General features: G+C 46.2%; 1 protein-coding gene across 1 annotated transcript in view; it reads left to right on the top strand.

The window, feature by feature from the left end:
• myo10l3 (myosin X, like 3) overlaps positions 1-18951 on the top strand; it is a 59318-nt gene that overhangs the window by 37853 nt on the left and 2514 nt on the right. The window contains exons 18-40 of the mRNA XM_071523027.1: positions 76-184; positions 1117-1197; positions 4075-4199; positions 4448-4562; positions 7713-7819; positions 9213-9662; positions 9797-9830; positions 10004-10846; positions 11874-11997; positions 12519-12762; positions 12937-13032; positions 13262-13355; positions 14388-14443; positions 14542-14684; positions 14934-15128; positions 15619-15776; positions 16314-16437; positions 16622-16919; positions 17072-17279; positions 17502-17638; positions 17874-17997; positions 18105-18560; positions 18678-18869. Of these exons, the coding sequence (XP_071379128.1) occupies positions 76-184; positions 1117-1197; positions 4075-4199; positions 4448-4562; positions 7713-7819; positions 9213-9662; positions 9797-9830; positions 10004-10846; positions 11874-11997; positions 12519-12762; positions 12937-13032; positions 13262-13355; positions 14388-14443; positions 14542-14684; positions 14934-15128; positions 15619-15776; positions 16314-16437; positions 16622-16919; positions 17072-17279; positions 17502-17638; positions 17874-17997; positions 18105-18560; positions 18678-18869 (4513 nt within the window). The remainder of the gene's footprint in view (positions 1-75; positions 185-1116; positions 1198-4074; positions 4200-4447; positions 4563-7712; positions 7820-9212; positions 9663-9796; positions 9831-10003; positions 10847-11873; positions 11998-12518; positions 12763-12936; positions 13033-13261; positions 13356-14387; positions 14444-14541; positions 14685-14933; positions 15129-15618; positions 15777-16313; positions 16438-16621; positions 16920-17071; positions 17280-17501; positions 17639-17873; positions 17998-18104; positions 18561-18677; positions 18870-18951) is intronic.

Consider the following 18951-nt stretch of genomic DNA (forward strand, 5'->3'; position numbering starts at 1 on the left):
TGACTGCTGCACTCTGAACACACACCCATACGATTCAGTTTATACAATCATGTTCGCTGTACTGTATTTCCGCAGGCTCGATTTCATCTATGACCTTTTTGAGCGCGTGGGGAGCCGGAGCGGAGATGAGACCTTGAAGATGGGCACGGCCCGGCGCAAGCCCACCGTCAGCTCCCAGTTCAGGGTGAGACTGACGCTTCTTTGCCCCTCAGTATCACTTTCAGTTCCACACTAGTGATTGTATGATCGTGTCATCGGAAGGACAACGGGTTAATTGTCTGCCATGCATCACTGCATATAATGATCACTTAACCCTTAACATTTGGCTCTTTATCTTGTCATAACGAGTGTCAGTGTGGGGGCACAGAGAACAAGAAGAATGGAAATCAGGGGGAGACAGAGGGGAAGGAGAATGCCGTCCGTGTATTTGATCTGCAAAGAGTGGTGGATGATGGGATAGATGAAATATGTGGTTGTGAGCAGCGCTGGGCGGGGGGTGGAGTGGGGGGCAGGAGGGAGGGGGGGAGTGGGGGGGGGGGCTTAGCGTGTCCTAACTGCGGTGCGGAGAGAAGGAGTAGGGGAGGAGAGGATTTGGCAGGCTGCCCCGGCCTACAGTTCCTAAAGCCAGGGGATTAGGGTTGATGGCTGGGCAGAGAGGGGCCAACCAGGGGCCAATCACGCTCAGCTCTGCCAGGCCAGGCCTCGCTGGAGACAGCCTGTCTGAGGCAGGGAGGAAAGGGAGGCTGACAGAGCCTGCCAGGTTCAAGGGTCCTTGGAGTGTGTGTGCGCGTATGTGTGTGTATTTGTATTTGTGTATGTGTTAAGGTAAATATGGCCCTGTAAACACACAGGAACCGAGTGGACAAAGTACTGAACAAATAATAAGTCAGACCTGTCTAGACTTCAACTTGTCTTGACTGAGACTTTTTTTTATATTGTCTTCAAGGTGAAAAACACATTTATGGAAATGTAGTAATTGTAATATAAATGTTCTCTTTTCAAATAAACTAAACAACATCAGCATAAATAAATAAACATAAAGGAATGTGTTGGTGCTGACGAGCCACCTTTCATGCTGCCCTGATGCTTTATCCTGTTGTTATTGATGTGTTTCAGGACTCTCTCCATTCCCTGATGGCCACACTAAGTGCCTCCAACCCCTTCTTTGTACGCTGCATCAAACCCAATATGGACAAGGTAGGTCATGTAAATTTCATTGCACAAAAAATGTCATAAACCATGCCAGGTCTTGTCAAGGTCAGCTCCTGCAAAGTTAAACCTCCTTAGTGCTATTCATAGTTCCCATTGCTCACAGCTAATAGTTAGTCTTGTTGTTGCCATGCTACTATGATTATGACTAACAGCAAAGACATTTTACAATGTAATGACAGTCCTTACCGCAAATTCATAACAACAACTTTTTCAGAAACTTACACACAAGCTGGTAGTGAACTCCTGACTTGGTTTGGCTGCGTATGAAATGCTTAACGCTGATAAACTGACCCTGCCCTCCTGGTTCGGTGAAAAGACTCTCTTTGTGCTTCTCCATATAATGGGGCTGTGTGCCAGCAGCACATTCCTGCCACTTTAGGCCCTTCACCAGGGGTCAGAGGTCACTGCTGGCCACTCCAGCTGCAGCGGCTTGGCTGATGCTCCACTGACCTGGCTGCATCAGTGGAATGCCAAGATAAGACCACAGTGGCTGCAGCCTAGCCAGAGGGAGGGGTAGACCTACTCTAAGACTCTGCAGTTTATTTATTATGCCTCCACCCCTCCACTCCTCCTTACCACATTGCGGCAAACCCTCCAAAACTAGCATTGTTATCCAGTTTCCTGATATTGGATAGTTGTGAATATTGGTTATAGTTTTCTTTATTCCCTGTTAGTGAGTGTGAGTGAGTGAACTGATGGAAGGTATAAGCCAGAGGCATTCAGAGGCTAGGGGCAAAGCTAGTTCAAGGCTATAGAACAGGACGGTGTGCTACAGTAACAGAGTTAATTAATGTACACAGTGTGGGGATTGTCCTCTGTGGGGACGGGCTGCTGCTGGCTCCTTGCCTGCCTCCCTCCCTGCGCGTCATTCCACACCTCCTCTCTCACTCATTAGCATGGCAACTGCACTGTCTTGCTCTCGCCCTCCTTCCCTCTACCCTTCTCTTTTTCCCTGCCTTTCTCTCTCATCCGTCCCCCTGCCCTCCTTGCGTCTGTCTCCCAATTTCGCTCACTCGGAGCACCTGGCCTCGGTTGATCAAGATGGAACAGGCCGTGCCTCTGTTAATCCCACAGAATGACAGGAGTGCATGCACAATCCTCTGACATGCTTGCACGCATGAAAACACACGCACACACACACACACACACACATTCATATAATTTCCACGCACCCACTCTCCCTGGAAAAAACTTCACTCAGGGAAGGGTCAGCTTGTTTGCAGTCAAACATGCAATACTTCTTTCAGCTGCCTAAATCCTCTGCTAAAGAGCAGAGTTCAGAGCTCAGAAGGGGCAAAGGTGTGTGTGTGTGTGTGTGTGAGTGAGTGAGTGAGTGAGTGAGTGCATGCAAGCGTGCAAGTTCCTGTGTATCCAACTCTGTGTCTGTTTCCATGCATAGTAGCATTATCCCGTAATTAGATCGACACATTTGGGGAATGCTGTTGTCCCATGTGGGGCTTATCCAACACCACATGCCCTCGGGGTGACAATGGCCTTCGTGTGGTCCCTCTGACTGATCAGGCAGCCTGGGTAGAGGTGTGAGGCAGCAGACATTACTGATCCTCCTCTCTGATAAGCAGCGCTGAGGAACACGGTGACGCAGAGCTGCGAACAATGCATCTGATTATTCCAGAAAGAAAGGTCTCCCCGGTTGGCAAGGTCTTGCTCAACACTCTCCAGGTTCCTCTGCGGCGGCGTGTGTTTTCTTTGCACAAACCCGACTGTTAATGTAAACTGATAGCCCTCGCTGTGCTAATTCACTTTCTAGTTCAAGTTTAACTCGACTTAGCAGTAGGATCATTTGAATAGGTGTGTTGTCGGACTGGTGTAGGATTATATTTGTTTGTAGAGGTTAGCTGTCCCATAATCTTGCACTAACAGATATGGGAGTATGGGAGAATGCATTTGGGGAACACAAAATTAGTCACCAGGGGCCGGATTCACCAATGTGTTCTTAAGATAGTTCTTAAGAAATGACATAAGAGGAAAGTTTAGGAAGTTCTTAAGAAGGCTCTTAAGTGCAATTCCTCAATATCTTCTTAGTAACAGTCTCATTTCTTACGAATTTCTTTAATTTTCCAACTTAAGAACTTCTCAAAATAGGGCCTGAATTAATTCTAAAAAACTTTAGGCTTACTACCACTGAGGCTAGGAGACAAGGCTAGGAGGCAATCCAAAGTGCTTCCATCTACAAAATAATTGGGGAAAAACCTATTTAGGGCAACTAGGGCAAAGATTTAAAAATTGGTTGCTGTTGGTAACTGTAAAATTTGCAGCTTATTTTCAATAAACATTAGACAGAGGCCTACCTGGCCCTACACCAAATAAAGCTTTACAATAAATGTTCATCTTAATGTTAGGTGTAGGGGAACCTGTGAAGACTTTGAACTATAACCTACTTGTCTAAAATTTGGTTAAATATATGATATTAGAGGCTTACCTTTTCACACTTTTTTAAGACAGGTGAAGGGCTGTCTTAATGTTAAGAAGAAAAATCAAGAACAAATTTGAGAACTTTCATTTCAAGAATACCATTTATTTGTAAGTTTAGAAAGTTAAGAAAATATATAAGAACTGTTTTTGAGAATAGCATTTTTCCTATTTTTATCTTAAGACTAAAGTTAAGAAAAAAATGGCAAGATTTTTTTCATAATAGGGTTTTGTGAATCCGGCCTCAGAACATTAACTGTATTGAGTGTATTAGGCCTGTATGCACTTCAACCTTCTATGCATGGCTATTGCTACAATAATAAAATGAATAAAAGGGCAAGTAGTGTTGCTTTTTCTGTCACTTTTGACAGGTGCAAGCTGGTATTTTGGTACCAGCAAACTTCATGTTGTTTTGTTTTTGGTTATGTCCAGAACGCCAACCGATTTGATCCCGACGTAGTCCTGAACCAGCTGCGGTATTCTGGGATGCTGGAAACAGTGAAGATCCGCAGGGCCGGATTCCCTGTCCGCAGAACCTTTGAGGACTTTGACAGCAGGTCAGTAAAATACACACACACACACACACACACACACACACACAAACTGACAGTAAGGAGGATGAGCAAGTTGGAAGAGTACACATTTTGTTACTAGTTCCTAACCAAATAAAAGTTAAACCTCAAGTCTTGATGCTGAAAGCCTGTATGAGGCATTTAGTCTCATTGTACTGAAAGGTTTGTGCTATTGTGTGTTTGTAAATGTGTGTGTGTGTGTATGTATTGTGTGTGTGTGTGTATTCCCACAGGTACAAGATGATCCTGAAGAACAAAATCCACTCAGACGATGTGAAGGGGAGCTGCTCAGAGCTTCTCACACTACACGACAAGGCTAAGAAAGAGTGGCAACTGGGGAAGACAAAGGTGACGCGCGTGCACACACCCACACACCCACACACACCCACACACACATACACACACACACACACACACACACACACACACAGACACACATTGAGGGCAGGATAGAGTTGCAGGTTTGAAGCAGACAAGAACACAGCTGGGCAGGCTGTGAAGGGATCAGGTGAAATGTCAGCTTATGTTTTCTATAAGCTGGCCTTCACAACCAACCATACAGCTGGTTTGAAATCACCATTTTTAATATTAGATCTCCAAATATCTTTCCGTCATAGTATGGGATTTAGAGGATTACATGAAGGAGTAGACGTTATACATAATGTAGAGTAATTGTCTGCAGAACTTTGTGATAGAAGATCAGTTCAAGCTGGTTAGTGCTGTGCTTTCTCCAGAAACCCAGCTCCTGTCCTTCCCAAGCTGTTGGCCTCCTCTGTGACTCACGTCCGGAGGATTTCTCTGGCCGGTTGTGGTCAGTCTTCTGTTCTTCTGTTTACAGCCGCAGAGTTATGTGATTACCCCTAAACCCTGACCCCCAACAACTGTTACTGTAACCGTAACCCAGTGCGGGTCGCTTACAGTAAATCCGGAGGCAGCTTTACTTACTGTAGCTGGAAGAGTGTTAGCCTCTTGACACTCGCCAAGCTGCTGAGCTAATAACATGAACTCCTGGCGAACGGGGCAGCAGTGATGAGGCATTGTAACTGAGCAGGGGTTAGAGGACAGTCACGCATTTTGCAGATGAAGGTTTGCATAGTATGATGATTCCCATCTGCTGCAATAGAACTCTCAGTGACCCTCACCTCTCTCTTTGTCTCTCTCTTTCTTTCTCTTTCCCTGCCTCGTCGTCTCTCTCTCTCTCTGTCTGTTCCTCTTTGTCTCTTTATTTCGAACAATCATCGACTCCCCGGTGGAAAGCCTTCTCCCTCCTCTCCATCCTCATTGAATGATTAACTTTTAATGACTTGTTTGATCTGAACTCTGGAGAAATGCGGACGCTTTGCTTCATGTCGAAAGAGCATTGGATGGTCTTTCTGAAGGAGGGAGACCCATAAATAAGAGCGTTTTTATAGGGTTTCTAGAAATCAGCTGAATCCACATTTGTCCCACTGTTATTTCCTGCTCTATGTTGTGGTCCCTTTATGTCTGTCAAACCGCTGAAGACATCTCTCATTTGTTGGTGCCATTTTGATAGTTTTGTTGTGATACCCCGTTGGGCTGGCACCATGGATAGTGATAATTGCATACATGGCATGTTAAAACACATTCTGAAATATACATCGAGAACAACAAAACACAAAAAAAATGTCTGGAACCACACTTTGTGCTCTTGATGAATGTATTACCAATGTATGACCATGAGTGTGCACATGCCCACACACACAGACACACACACACGCACACACACACACACACCCCATGCAAACCTCTGGAGTCATCATGCCTGGCTGATTTCTCGGCTGCAGAATAGCTTCATTGTCCCTCCGTGTGGGTCGGGGTTGGGGAACTTCAATTTGTTTTCAGCGCAGCCCGTCGTGCATCCAGGGTCAGCACACTGGCCTTTGGTGAACTCTCTGCTCCAGCTTAGAGAGAGAGAGAGGGAGGGAGAGAGAGAGAGAGAGAAAGGGAGGGAAAGAGGGAGAGAGAGAGATGATAAGGGCTTTTTACATTAATGCCCAGAGCTAGGCCATGTTTACAGTGGGTATCATATCTTGCACGTGTCTGTGTTTTTGATAGCGCCAGCAGATTTTTGGGTTAAAGTCGGGAGATGAAGTGTGGGTTGTGGGATGGGGGGCAGAGACAGAGGGGGTTGCATTTCCTTTGTAGAAACAATCTGTGTGTAATTATATCCGTGCTGATTGTGTGTGGAGGAAGTGCGTACCCAGAATTAGGGGCTTGGGTGACGTTGGACGGCCGAGGTGTGTGTGTTAGTGCGTGTGCGTGCGTGTGTGTGTGTGTGTGTGTGTGTGTGTATGTGTGTGTGTCTGTATGTGTGTGTGCGAGCCATTTGTTTTACAGACGAGGGAAGGATGTGGACGAGGAGGAAGCTTCCTCCTCTCAGAGACGCACAGAGGCAGGCAGGGCTGCAGCTGTGGGATCCTTTGATTAGTGGAACATCTGGGATCACGACACACAAACACACACATACCCCCCCCCCCCACACACACACACACACACACATGGCTACACAAAGGTCTCCCCCTCCACAGAAGCAGATGGGTGGGTCCTCCAGGCTAGAAACTAACATGGCATTATTAGGCCCATATTTAACCGAAGCACCTTAGCACACACAAATACACACACACACAAACACTCGGCCACACAACTGGCTGCGTCTCCCAGCCTAGACACGAATGTGGTCAGACAGATCAAATCTGTGCATGCATTTCAATGTCGTATTGCTATGTTTCTTTCTTCTCTTTTGTCTGAGAGGAGCAGTAGGGCGATGTTTCTCATTCTATCTGAAGAAAAGAAATACACTTTTTTCAGTCGGGCTGCGCCTCAGCTGTGGCTGTGATTTACCGTCAAATGACCCACAAAGAAAGTATCAACTTTGAAAAACTGCAGCAGGAGCCAGGGAAGGGTTAACAAAAACTCTTTCTCTGCCTCCTTCCTTCATAAGAGCAAGGAGGGGTGTGGCCTGCTATCTGGACACCAGCCACCATCCCTCCCCCTCATCCCTCCATCCCTCCCTCCCCTCCCCTCCCCTCCCCTCCCTTCCCCTCCCCTCCGTCTCTGTGTCTCTCTGCCTGTGCACGTCAGTTGAGCTAAGAAAGCAGCAGTAGCAGCAGCAGCAGCAGCAGCAGCAGCAGCAGTAGGGAAACGCTCAGGAAGGACGCGTGAACACAATGAGGCTGTGCAGCAGCGGTGGCAGCCACACTGCGGTCCTGGTGCCAGGTTCCCCCTCTCCTCTGCTCTGCAGTCAGGGCGAGCAGCTAGCTCACTAGCCTCAGCCGCACCGCAGCTTCCACTGCAGCGGGCAGAGGGTGCTGCCAGCAGACAACAGGGGCCCTACACATCACAGCGGGCCCTCTTTCGGAGCCTTACCAAGAAGAGGAACTAACCCATCCCGTTTCCTCTCTCTCTCTCTCTCTCTGTCTCTGTCTCTGTCTCTGTCTCTCTCTCTCCCCCTCGGCCGTGGCGCTGCTCGTCCCGCAGGTGTTCTTGAAGGAGGCCCTGGAGCAAAGGCTGGAGAAGGAGAGGGAAGAGGTGCGGCGCAGGGCTGGCATGGTGATCCGCGCCCACATCCTCAGCTATGTGGCAAGGTGAGTGGTGAAGGGTGGAAAAGGGGCTGAGGGGGTGGGGAGGGATGAGTGACGGCGACAGTTGTCAGTGTTTGTTTTGTGATAGAGGTGTGTGTGTGTGTGTGTGTGTGTGTGTGCATGTGTGGGTAAGTGCGTGTGCTCATTCATTGTGTGTGCGTGTGTGTACGTTTGTGCCTCTGAGTGTGCAAGTATGTGCGTGTGCTCATGCAATGTGTGTGCATGCATTTGTTTGTGTATGTATATATGTGTGTGTGTGTGTGTGTGTGTGTGTTTATATAAAGGAAGTTGCTCTATAGATTCTCTATGGAAGTGTATAGTTATTATGTGTTAGCTACTCTGAAGGTCTGAGGTGGACAGTTGAAGTATCTTGTGCATTCCACATCAACGCTTTTAATTGACTCTTTATATACAGTAGACTCTTCCTTGATAAATAAAAAAAGAAGACTGTTAGATGAGTTTGATTTTGTATGATGTACAGGTCATGCCCCTTAATTGGACCACTCTTCTATGGACAGTATCCTCTTTGATCAAAATCAGACTCCGGACTCCAACTTAATGGGATCAAAAGTACAGTAGATCCAGTTGTCTGTTTTTTTCATTGAATAAATCGTTTCAGTCTGTGCATTCAGCCTAGTTTTTTACCTTTCCACTCTGCCAGGGAGATAGGACATCCATCACTATGGTGGTTTAGGAATCTGCATAGGCAGACACCCCCAGGCATGTAAACTAGCTGCACTCCACCTGCATGCTGCCACATACAAGGTCACATACAGTCCTCTGAAAGGCTCTGTTGGGAGAGTATAATGGGGCTGCTGACAGTGCTAAGGCTGTGGGTTCAGTTCCCTTTGGGGCCAACCATACTAAAAACCAAGGCTCTGGAAGTTGCCTTAAGGCACGAGTAAACCCTTTGTATTATTATATGTAACATTACCTCCAGTCGAGCTCTGTGCCGAAGAGGCCATGCAAGGATTGTTGCAGAGACTAGGCCAGGGCTAAGGGTCAGGGAGTCAGAGCATTGTGTGTGGTCCTCAGCAAGTCACGTGCGTTTGTGTGTATGTGTGTTTATGTGTTCATCGTGTGTGTGGTGTGTGGTGTGGGTGACGGGGCTTAGTCACAGGGCTAAACACAACAGCCCACACAGCCACACTGGCACAGCACCAGCTCATCAAACTCCAAACATTGCGCAGTTTGCAATATACAGGTTTTTTTTAACCAGTGTGTTTGTTTAAATGGAGAAAGCCAGTGGGTGTTTTGAAGCAAGCCCATGTAGCACAGTGTGACGTCACAGATTTGTTCATGGTGACACAAAAAAGCGACCCAAATAATGTTGTGTTACAATATGAGACTTTTCTTGATACTAACTATAAATTTGTGTGTTTGATTCCCTCATTAGGAAGCAGTATAAGCGGGTCCTGTCCAGCGTCATCACCATCCAGAAGAATTACCGCGCTCACTTTTGGAGACGCGTCTTCCTGCGCCTGCGCGTGGCGACCGTCGTCCTGCAGAAACACCACCGAGGCCAGCTGGCCCGATCCCTCTATCGCCAGATCCAGGAGGAGAAGAGGAAGCGAGAGGAGGAGGAGGAGAGGAGGAGGAGGGAAGAGGAGGAGGAGCGGAGGCGAGTAGAGGAGGAGAAGAGGAGGCTGGAGGAGGAGAGGAGACAACAGGAGGAGGTGGAGAAGAGGAAGAGAGAGGAGGAGGAGGAGGAGAGGCTGAGGCTGATGGAAGAGGAGCTGAGGAGGAGGAAGGAGGAGGAGGAGGAGTCGATGAGGAAGGAGGAGCTGAGAATGAGGAAGGAGAAAGAGGAGGAGCAGAGAATGGCAGCCAACGGGGACAAGACAAGGTATAGTCCACTATACTAAACTCTGTGAAATATTGGAGGTGTAATGATCACCACCATGACTTAGATCGTTCCATTATTTGTATGCAATGCAGCAGTATTGATCATTTCCATTGCTTTTTTTATTTTGTCTTTAGGAACTCACTGGGGGTGAACGGTGCTTGTCAGAAGGTAATTCCATCTCCATAAACCACATAAACATCCATAAACTACAGTGTTCAGCAAATTTTATTCATATGACAAAATGCATGTGATGTGAATCTCGCGGGAGACTCCAACGTATAGTTGCTTAATTTTGCTTTCTATTTCTCTCCCCCTGTCCTTGTCATCTGTCCATCCTTCAGAAGGAGCTGTCCCAGTCTCTGTCCTCCAGCCCCGGGCCGGGCCACACCTCAGACGAGGAGAGCCGTCAGATGGAGGAAATCCTGCGCCTGGAGAGGGAGATCGAGCGTCTGCAGAAGCAGCAGGAGGATGGAGTGTCCCTTCTGGGAGACGGGGCCCGAGATGAGCTTCGCCAGAGGAGGGACGCCGAGATCTACAGACTGGAGAAGGAAGCCTCGCGCGTGGCTACCGAGTTCCTGGATCTCCTGGACTTTGGCGGCTTAGAGCCATCTCTCTCCAGCGAGGAGAACCTCCACGACCCAACCGAATCCACGGCCCCTCTGGCTGAGGAGGAGGTGGACGAGGGCTTCCACGCCGAGGAGGAGTGCATTCCTTTGCCTGACTTCCCTCCGCCAGCTGCGGCGCCTCTGGACCAGGAAATATTCCAAAGTATTCCCCCTCCTCCGCCTGCCTTCGCGGAAGGACTACTGGTCTCGGCCTCCTCTGCCTCCTCCGCTGCGCCAGTGAAGGTCTCCAATGGACCGAGGCATGTACCTGTTCTCACGCCTACTTCAAAGGCCCCCGCAGCCTCCCCGACCCCCGGCCCTCCTCCTGTCCTCACCAACGGAGACAGGCGGCCGTACCTGAGGGCCAGCAGGGGGTCGGACATTGAGCCGGTGAGCGAGGAGCCGTCCCACAGCATCCTGCCGGACACGGAATCAGACTATGATCAGGATGAGTACGAGGAGGCTCATGGGAGCTCAGGTGCCAGCACCAACGACGGCCACGCCACAGATGAGGAGGTGTTACGGAAATCTTCCTGCACCCAAAACAGCCTGGACTCCTTCAGAGGCAGCTCTGACTCGGTGAGGCCCGCTAAATGAGAACGAACAGGCTAGGGGTCATTTCTGTCTAAATCAGATAAATAAGAGTCTAAATAAGAGTTAAGTTGTTGGCAGTCTCATTAAAATTCCATCAGAGGTCCAGTGGAATCAAATCATGTCAAATCAGTCAAAACAAGTAAACCCTTTGCAGAAATTGGATTTAATGTTTAATAGAAAGAGCATGAATTGCAATTTCGCTAACCCTGTCTTTTCTTAGTTCTTTTGCCCTCAAAATCCACCCAAATATATATCACTATATGTCACTATATTTCTCAGTTGCGTAGCCTCCTCTTGTCAGGTCTGACTTCAGTCATGGTTCAGACACATAAGTCTGACACACACCTCAATTTCCTCTGGGCATATTATGCTTCCCACACACTCATTCAACACGAACACCCCCAGGCATCTTAAAAACCGGCGTTCAGCGCACACGTTAAAGCCTGAATCTTCCCTTAACTTGTCACAACACCCAGCTCATGTTAGAATCACAGTGGAATACTGTAGCAATGATTTTGTTGGCTCTGCTGGCGTGCATGTGAATCTGTTCCCAGATACTGCCAGTCAAGCAGAGAGCTTGGACCAAACACTGTCAGTTCAGCAAAATGACAGAGGAAGGGAGGGAGCGAGCGTGTGTGTGTCTGTGTGTGTGTGCATATGTGTTTTAGGGTTAGGTTGGCTTTGAGTCAAAGAGAGAGTGATGACTTGAGAGAGGTTGTCAGGAGTAGAAGGGGGGGGGGGGGGTGTCAGACAGTTTCAGGGCACTGATGTAACTGAAATTACAGAATGAAGCAGTAGACTCCCTCTAGTCTTCACAAGGAAAAAAATTTACCTGTTCATTCCTGACATGAAACCCTTATATTGCAACTGTGCAGGTTTTAGAATTATATGGCTTTATCGACTGTTTGGAGAGTTGCAAACATTTGAACATGCCATTTAAATGCCCACAGCACTGCAGATTGCTCTTACAAAGGACTTCTCTAATCAGGAAAAACCTATGTTTGTGTTTCAGTTCATTGACAGCGATGAGGACAACGACGGCTATGTGGACACAGATGAGGAAGTTTCCAATGGGAGAGTGAATCTGCTGAATGGCAGCGGGCCTCCCTACTTCCACAGCTACCTCTACATGAAGAGTGAGTAGCTTTGCCAAATCACTGCCCAGCAGGCATGCAGATGATTTATGCACAGCTGAACGCAGCATGTGTGGTGGTGGTATCCTGAGTTTCAGAAATGTCTTACAGGCTTGCCTTTGACTCCGCTGCTGTTGACAGTTATCTTTTTTTCCATTTACAAATGACTTTACATTTACATTTTTTTGTCAAGTACTCAGAAAAATCTTTCTTCATATCCTTTTTTTTCACTTCTTTTGCATCTTTCATTTCTTTCTTTCTTTCTTTCTTTCTTTCTTTCTTTCTTTCTTTCTTTCTTTCTTTCTTTCTTTCTTTCTTTCTTTCTTTCATTCTTTCTTTCTTTCAATTGTGCTTGTGCTAATGCTGATGAGGTTTTACTGTGTTTTTTCCATTTTTCCTGTCATTTTGTGAGATTTTTCTTTGAAGAACATAAAAAATTGAAGTCTTTCTGTCTTTCTTTGTTCTTTCTTTCTTTCTTTCTTTTTCCTCCCTTCCTTCCCTCTGTCCACCTTGTCCTCTCCCAGGCGGTCTGATGATCCCGTGGCGGCGGCGCTGGTGTGTGCTGAAAGACGAGACCTTCATGTGGTTCCGGGCCAAGCAAGACTCCCTCAAATCCGGCTGGCTTTACAAGAAAGGAGGGGGAATGTCCACCTTGTCTCGGCGCAACTGGAAGATGCGCTGGTTCGTGCTGCGGGAGTCTAAGCTCATGTACTTTGAGAACGACAGCGAGGAGAAGCTGAAAGGAACCATCGACATCCGCACAGCCAAGTAAGGCCCAACTGTTAGACCCAAGCTCCTTGGTGTTTACATTTTAGACTCACATTTTCATGTTAGGTTAGAATTGATATTTGTTGAATTCATATGTTCACTTGCTTTAATAAAGGAGAAAATGTTACACTTTATGGCCCACTAAATTGTGGTTTACTCTTGGTCTTTCTGTAGGGACATAGTGGACAACCATGAGAAGGAAAATGCACTGAACATTGTGACGGATGAGAGGACCTACCACATCTATGCAGAGTCTCCTGAAGATGCCAGGTACATTATATCTGCATATCCCATGGAAAGCCTCTTCATTAAATAACTGTAGTTGCCATATGAGCTATATTTTACTGTGTTCTTTACCTCACTATGGAAATAATATGTGGAAATGAAGTTCCCCCTTGTGGTCGCCAGTGGAACTTCATGGTGTAATTCTCTTAGCTGCATACTCATTGATTTCCTCTGTTGGTTTTTTTGTGTTTGAACTCCCTCTGACCCCGTCCAGCGGTTGGTTCAGTGTGCTGAGTCGAGTCCACAGCGCCAGCCCAGAGCAGCTCATGGAGATGCACCATGAACAAGCCAACCCAAAGAATGCAGTGGTTAGTGCTGTTTTACCTCTGTAGCCTCCTGCCTGGGCCCCAGACACATATTCATTTTCAGCAATAATGATGAAGCGTGTAACTCAATCAGCTGCACAATGATATCCAGACCTGGGTCAAAGAGTATTTATTTTGTCATTTTTGAGCAGAATTTTTTTTACACATACACTGTAATTTTTACCCATATACTGTACATTGCTAATTTTCATGGATATTAAAAGGAATACAGTGTAGAGTGTAGTGAGTAATATCTATCCACAGATACAGAAATTAAGTGAGCAAGAAAAAGTGACAGGAAACCATGATGAGAATAAGAACAAAAAAGGAAAATGGAGGAAAGACAAATATTCAATTCAAATCAGATAACGTATATCCATAGCTAGCACAAAATAATTAATACTCCCTATATTACCCTAACCACCCCTTTACTTCCCTTCAATCTACCTTACCCTCCCTCCTTTCCTATGCCTCCACCTCCTTCCCCTGACCCCCGTCCCTATCCCTCTTTGCCCCCAAATAGTATTTTTAAGTAATTCATAGAATTTGTTGTAAACTGCTTGGAGTACAAGATGATGAGGTTTACTGTATCAGGGCAAGTTAGAGTCAGGTAAGTTGTCAATTACAGAAAAGTAAGGCAACTTTCAAATACCGATTGTACCGAACTGTAATGACCCATGAGGCAAACCACATCTGACACCAAATTAGGCTAAAACCAACCTTAGAAAGCATTTGCAAATCACTGCTGTTGTATGAAAACCTCACAACTTCTGTTTGGTGATTTTTATGTTTTAACTTCAATTGAAGGATTAGATTATCTTTTATGGGTTTGAGAAAATTCTACGACCCCTAGGGTTTATGAAATTCTCTCAAAACCCATTGGATAAACTCAAAAATGCATGATTGTCAGTCTGAAATAAGTCTGTTTCCTGAAAAGTTGACATTTGGGAGATGCAAGGTTTTCACCTGACAGCCCACCTATTTGGCTAAGGTCTGATGAAGTCATACTAATTCATCCCTCTCTTGTCTCTCTAGGGAACACTTGATGTGGGCTTGATTGATTCTGTTTGTGCATCGGATAATCCTGACAGGTGAGAAACAGTCCACAGATCTAACCCATATCTGATTGAAAGGTTTTTGTTAAAACTACATGCTATAACAATGTGTGTGTGATGTGTTCTGCTCCCAGACCCAACTCGTTTGTGATCATCACGGCCAACCGGGTGATCCACTGCAACACAGACATGCCGGAGGAGATGCACCACTGGATCGGCCTGCTGCAGAAACCCAAGGGAGACTCCAGGATTGACGGACAGGAATTCCTGGTCAGAGGTCAGTCAAAAGGGATACACACTCTCACAGTATGAGAGTGTGATTCATGTAATTTGCTTAAAGGATATAAGGTGATATAGTTCTGGTTAGCATAGATGGCTAGTGTGATACCGCACTGAGGTGAGTAAATGCACTGTATTTGCATAAAATAGGGATATATGATAGTGAACTATTAAGGGAAAAGTCCTTTAATCTAAAATACTCTTTATTAAGATTCCATGAGTAATTCATTTCTTTATCCCACCCCAGGCTGGCTGCATAAAGAGATGAAGTCAGGAGCCAAAAGCACCTCGCTGAAGCTGAAGAAGCGCTGGTTCGTTCTGACCAGTAATTCCCTGGATTATTACAAGTCGTCAGAGCGCAGCGCGTCCAAGCTGGGAACGCTGGTCCTCAACAGCCTCTGCTCCGTGGTGCAGCCGGATGAGAAGGTCTTCAAGGACACCGGTCAGTTCGTGTTCACCGTTGTACTCCTCTTGTAGAGAAATATGCTTGTGGGTTTAAGTTATTGTTATAGTCACTGAAAGAACTGAATAGGAATAATACACTCGCTCTACTAGTAGCGCCATCTCAACCTTCCAGCTGGAAATGTATTGTTTACAATTGTTATACTATCTTTAAAAAAAAAAACAGTTTCCCCAAATGTATGTTGTTTGCACTATTATATTATATAATATTATATTATATTATATTATATTATATTATATTATATTATATTACTATCTAAAATTCCCCATAGGGATCATTCATCTTTCCTTATCTCGTTTTACACTATTTCATATGCACTCATTTCTAATCTTTGAGCAGTTAGGGATTATTTTTTGAGAAGGAAAAGATATTCCTGATCTTTGAAGTTCTCTTAAGATCTTCCAGGGAGTTTTTTTTTTTTGTCTATTCTACATTGTTCTAATAATTACTTTTTGCCTTCTTCCCCCAGGTTACTGGAACATAATAGTCCACGGGCGTAAACACTCGTACCGTCTTTACACCAAAATGCTGAATGAAGCCATGCGGTGGGCGTCTGCCATACAGGGGGCGATAGACAGCAAGGTTCCCATCGAGACGCCCACCCAACAACTCATCAGGGACATCAAGGTACGACAGCATTCACTACGCTAAAGTCACGCTAAAGTCACGCTAAAGTCATGGTTACTACTAATTACTATATCATATGTCTGGCTTTGAGATTTTATGCTGTATGTGTACTATACACAATTGACTGCAATGTGCTCATTGAATTACACAAAGAAATCAGCATAACATTTTAATAACATTTGCATATTGATTTCATCATAACTCCCAATTCATTTCAGCTGTGCAAGGCTTTACCTGGGACACACACTGTAGTAAAGTGAGGTACTTGTTCTCACTGTGTGTGTGGAGTGATATTCCTTTAGTCTTGGTTTTGCCTCTTTCAAAGATTTTTTTCTGACTTATTTTCTTCACATTCAGCTGTTTGCTGGATTTAGTGCAGTGATGTCATACATCACTGATATTGCTATTCTGTTAACTTGATCACTTTAATTAAACACAGCGTTGATCTTTTCACTACTATCAATAAGCTGCAATCTTGCTAAATTAGAAATTCCTGAAGACATTTCTATCAGACCGCTGATCCTGCTGTCTCTCCAGGAGAGCAGTTTGAACGTGGAGGCTGTGGAGCAGACATACTGGAGGAACCCCATCCTGAGATATACCCAGCATCCTTTGCACTCCCCTCTACTACCTCTGCCTTATGGAGATGTCAGCGTCCACTGTGAGTGTACTGGCCTGCAGCTACTGATGAGATACCCTATCTGACTAGACGGTTTGTAATTAAAATCTCTCTCTTTCTTTCATTCTCTCTCTCTCTCTCTCTCTCTCTCTCTCTCTCTCTCTCTCTCTCTCTCTCTCTCTCTCTCTCTCTCTCTCTCTGTCCTCACTCCCTTTTTCTCTCTCAGTGCAAAAGGAGAAGGGCTATGCCAGCCTGCAGGACGAGGCTGTGAAGATTTTCAACTCGCTGCAGGAGATGGAGGCGGTGTCGGATCCTGTGCCCATCATCCAGGGAATCCTGCAGACCTGCCAAGACTTGCGGCCGTTAAGGGATGAGGTCTACTGTCAGCTGATCAAACAGACCAATCACGTCCCTCAGCCCAACAGCCCGGCCAATCGTGCCCACTGGCACCTCCTGACTTGTATGAGCTGCACCTTCCTGCCCAGCCGAGGCATCCTGCGCTACCTCAAATTTCACCTCAAAAGGTACTGGGCACTGTTGGACATTGGTCTTCAGTCATGACAGTGTGACCTGCCATTATTGTTTCCAGAAAGATGTTCTCAATTTCTGTGGGACTCACGTAGATGAATATTTCAATAAAAAAATCAATATCTGTGTGAATTGTTTTTTCTCCCAGGATTAAGGAGCTGTTCCCTGGTACAGAGATTGAAATGTTTGCCCATTTCATCGGTGAGTCTCTGAAGAAGACTAAGACCAGGGAGTTTGTTCCCTCCCAGGAAGAGATCATGGCTCTGGTGACCAGACAGGAAATGACTACCACAGTCTACTGCCATGGAGGAGGCTCCTGCAAGATCTCCATCAACTCACACACCACTGCTGGAGAGGTAGGCAAGCTGTAGTCACTTCTTACACACTGTTAATGTTTCAATTTTGCTAGATTGTTTTAAAAGTTCCTCAACACGACATAATGGAATAAATTCTCTGTGGAGATCTGTGTTTATCAATTTCTTAATTATTCAAAATACGACCTCGTCTCGTGGCAAAACAGGGTGCCATGTAAAAAGGAAAACGTTGCAATTCTTGACACCTTCCCCTGCTTCGTTCAGGTGGTGGAGAAGCTAATCCGAGGCCTGGCTATGGAGGACAGCAGAAACATGTTTGCTCTGTTTGAACACAACAACACCATTGACAGAGCTGTGGAGAGCAGGGTCATTGTGGCTGATGTTTTGGCCAAATTTGAAAGGTATGTTGTACATATTAAGATCAAAAGGGTAATTTTCCACTAGATACTGTATTTGATAATACTATTATGCATTCAGTGTCCCAGTAGAATACTATTGCCAGGTAAAGTACATATGGATTTGCTGTCAGAACTTGGTAATGATCAGGCCCAAGAAAAAGACAAAGAAAAGACTAAAGAATGGAGCAAAATAAAGATGTGTAAGTGAGTGGCTTGTCCCGTTGTGATTTCCCACTAGGCTGGCTGGCAGTGAGGAAGCGGAGGATGATGGCCAGTGGAAACTCTACTTCAAACTCTACTGCTTCTTGGATGTGGAGAGCATGCCTAAGGAAGGAGTGGAGTTTGCTTTCATGTTTGAACAGGTGTGTTTCATTCATCATGTTATGCTACGATGAGAGTGTTTTCAATCAGTAAAGATAACATAAATACCAGTTGGTGTCGATGTTTTACTCTGATACTGCTCCTCCAGGCCCATGAGAGTTTGACCAGTGGCCACTTCCCTGCTCCTGAGGAGACGCTGCAGCACCTAGCCGCTCTGCGCCTGCAGTTCCTGCACGGAGACAAAGCACGGGTCAGCTGGAGCCTGGACAACGTTTACCCCGTGGGCCGCCTGCGCAACCGCATCCTACAGTTTACCAAGGTGGGCGGGGCCGCGGGGCCGGGCCACACGCTGGAGCGTCGGAGGACCAGCTTCCTGGATGGGACGCTGCGGCGGGGGTTGAAGACGGGCTCCATGAAGAAGCAGCGCATGGAGGAGGAGCAGATGCTGGAGATGTGGATAAAGGAGGAGAGCTCTGCCACCAGGGCGAGCATCCTGGAGAAGTGGTCCCGCCTCCAAGGTCTGGACCAGCACCAGGCCATGCTCAAATACATGACTATCATCAAAGAATGGCCCGGCTATGGATCCACACTCTTTGATGTCGAGGTAAATCTACTGCATCTTTGATTGTGACTTAGAGGATGTCCAGTATCATGATGAAAGCCTGCAGCGCACATGGCATGGTGTTGATCAGATCCTGTGTGTGTGTCTGTGTCTTTGTAGTGCAAAGAAGGAGGCTTCCCTCATGACCTGTGGTTGAGTGTGAGCGCTGAGAATGTGTCCGTCTACAAGAGAGGAGAGCCCAAGCCTCTGGAGACCTTCCCATATGAGCACATCATTTTCTTTGGCGCGCCGCAGCCCTGCACCTACAAGATCACTGTGGATGAGAGAGAGATGTTCTTTGAAACACCACAGGTACATCTTTGTCTCTAATCTTCTCAATCAGGATATATAGAAGAGAACCGTTTATATTTATCTTTTACATGTGCTGTTTTGT

Source organism: Centroberyx affinis, unplaced genomic scaffold, assembly GCF_046629955.1.
Source record: "Centroberyx affinis isolate AG114_WGS23_722 - 3 ecotype Tasmania unplaced genomic scaffold, CSIRO-AGI_Caff_v1 ptg001058l_1, whole genome shotgun sequence".
NCBI lineage: Eukaryota > Metazoa > Chordata > Actinopteri > Beryciformes > Berycidae > Centroberyx > Centroberyx affinis.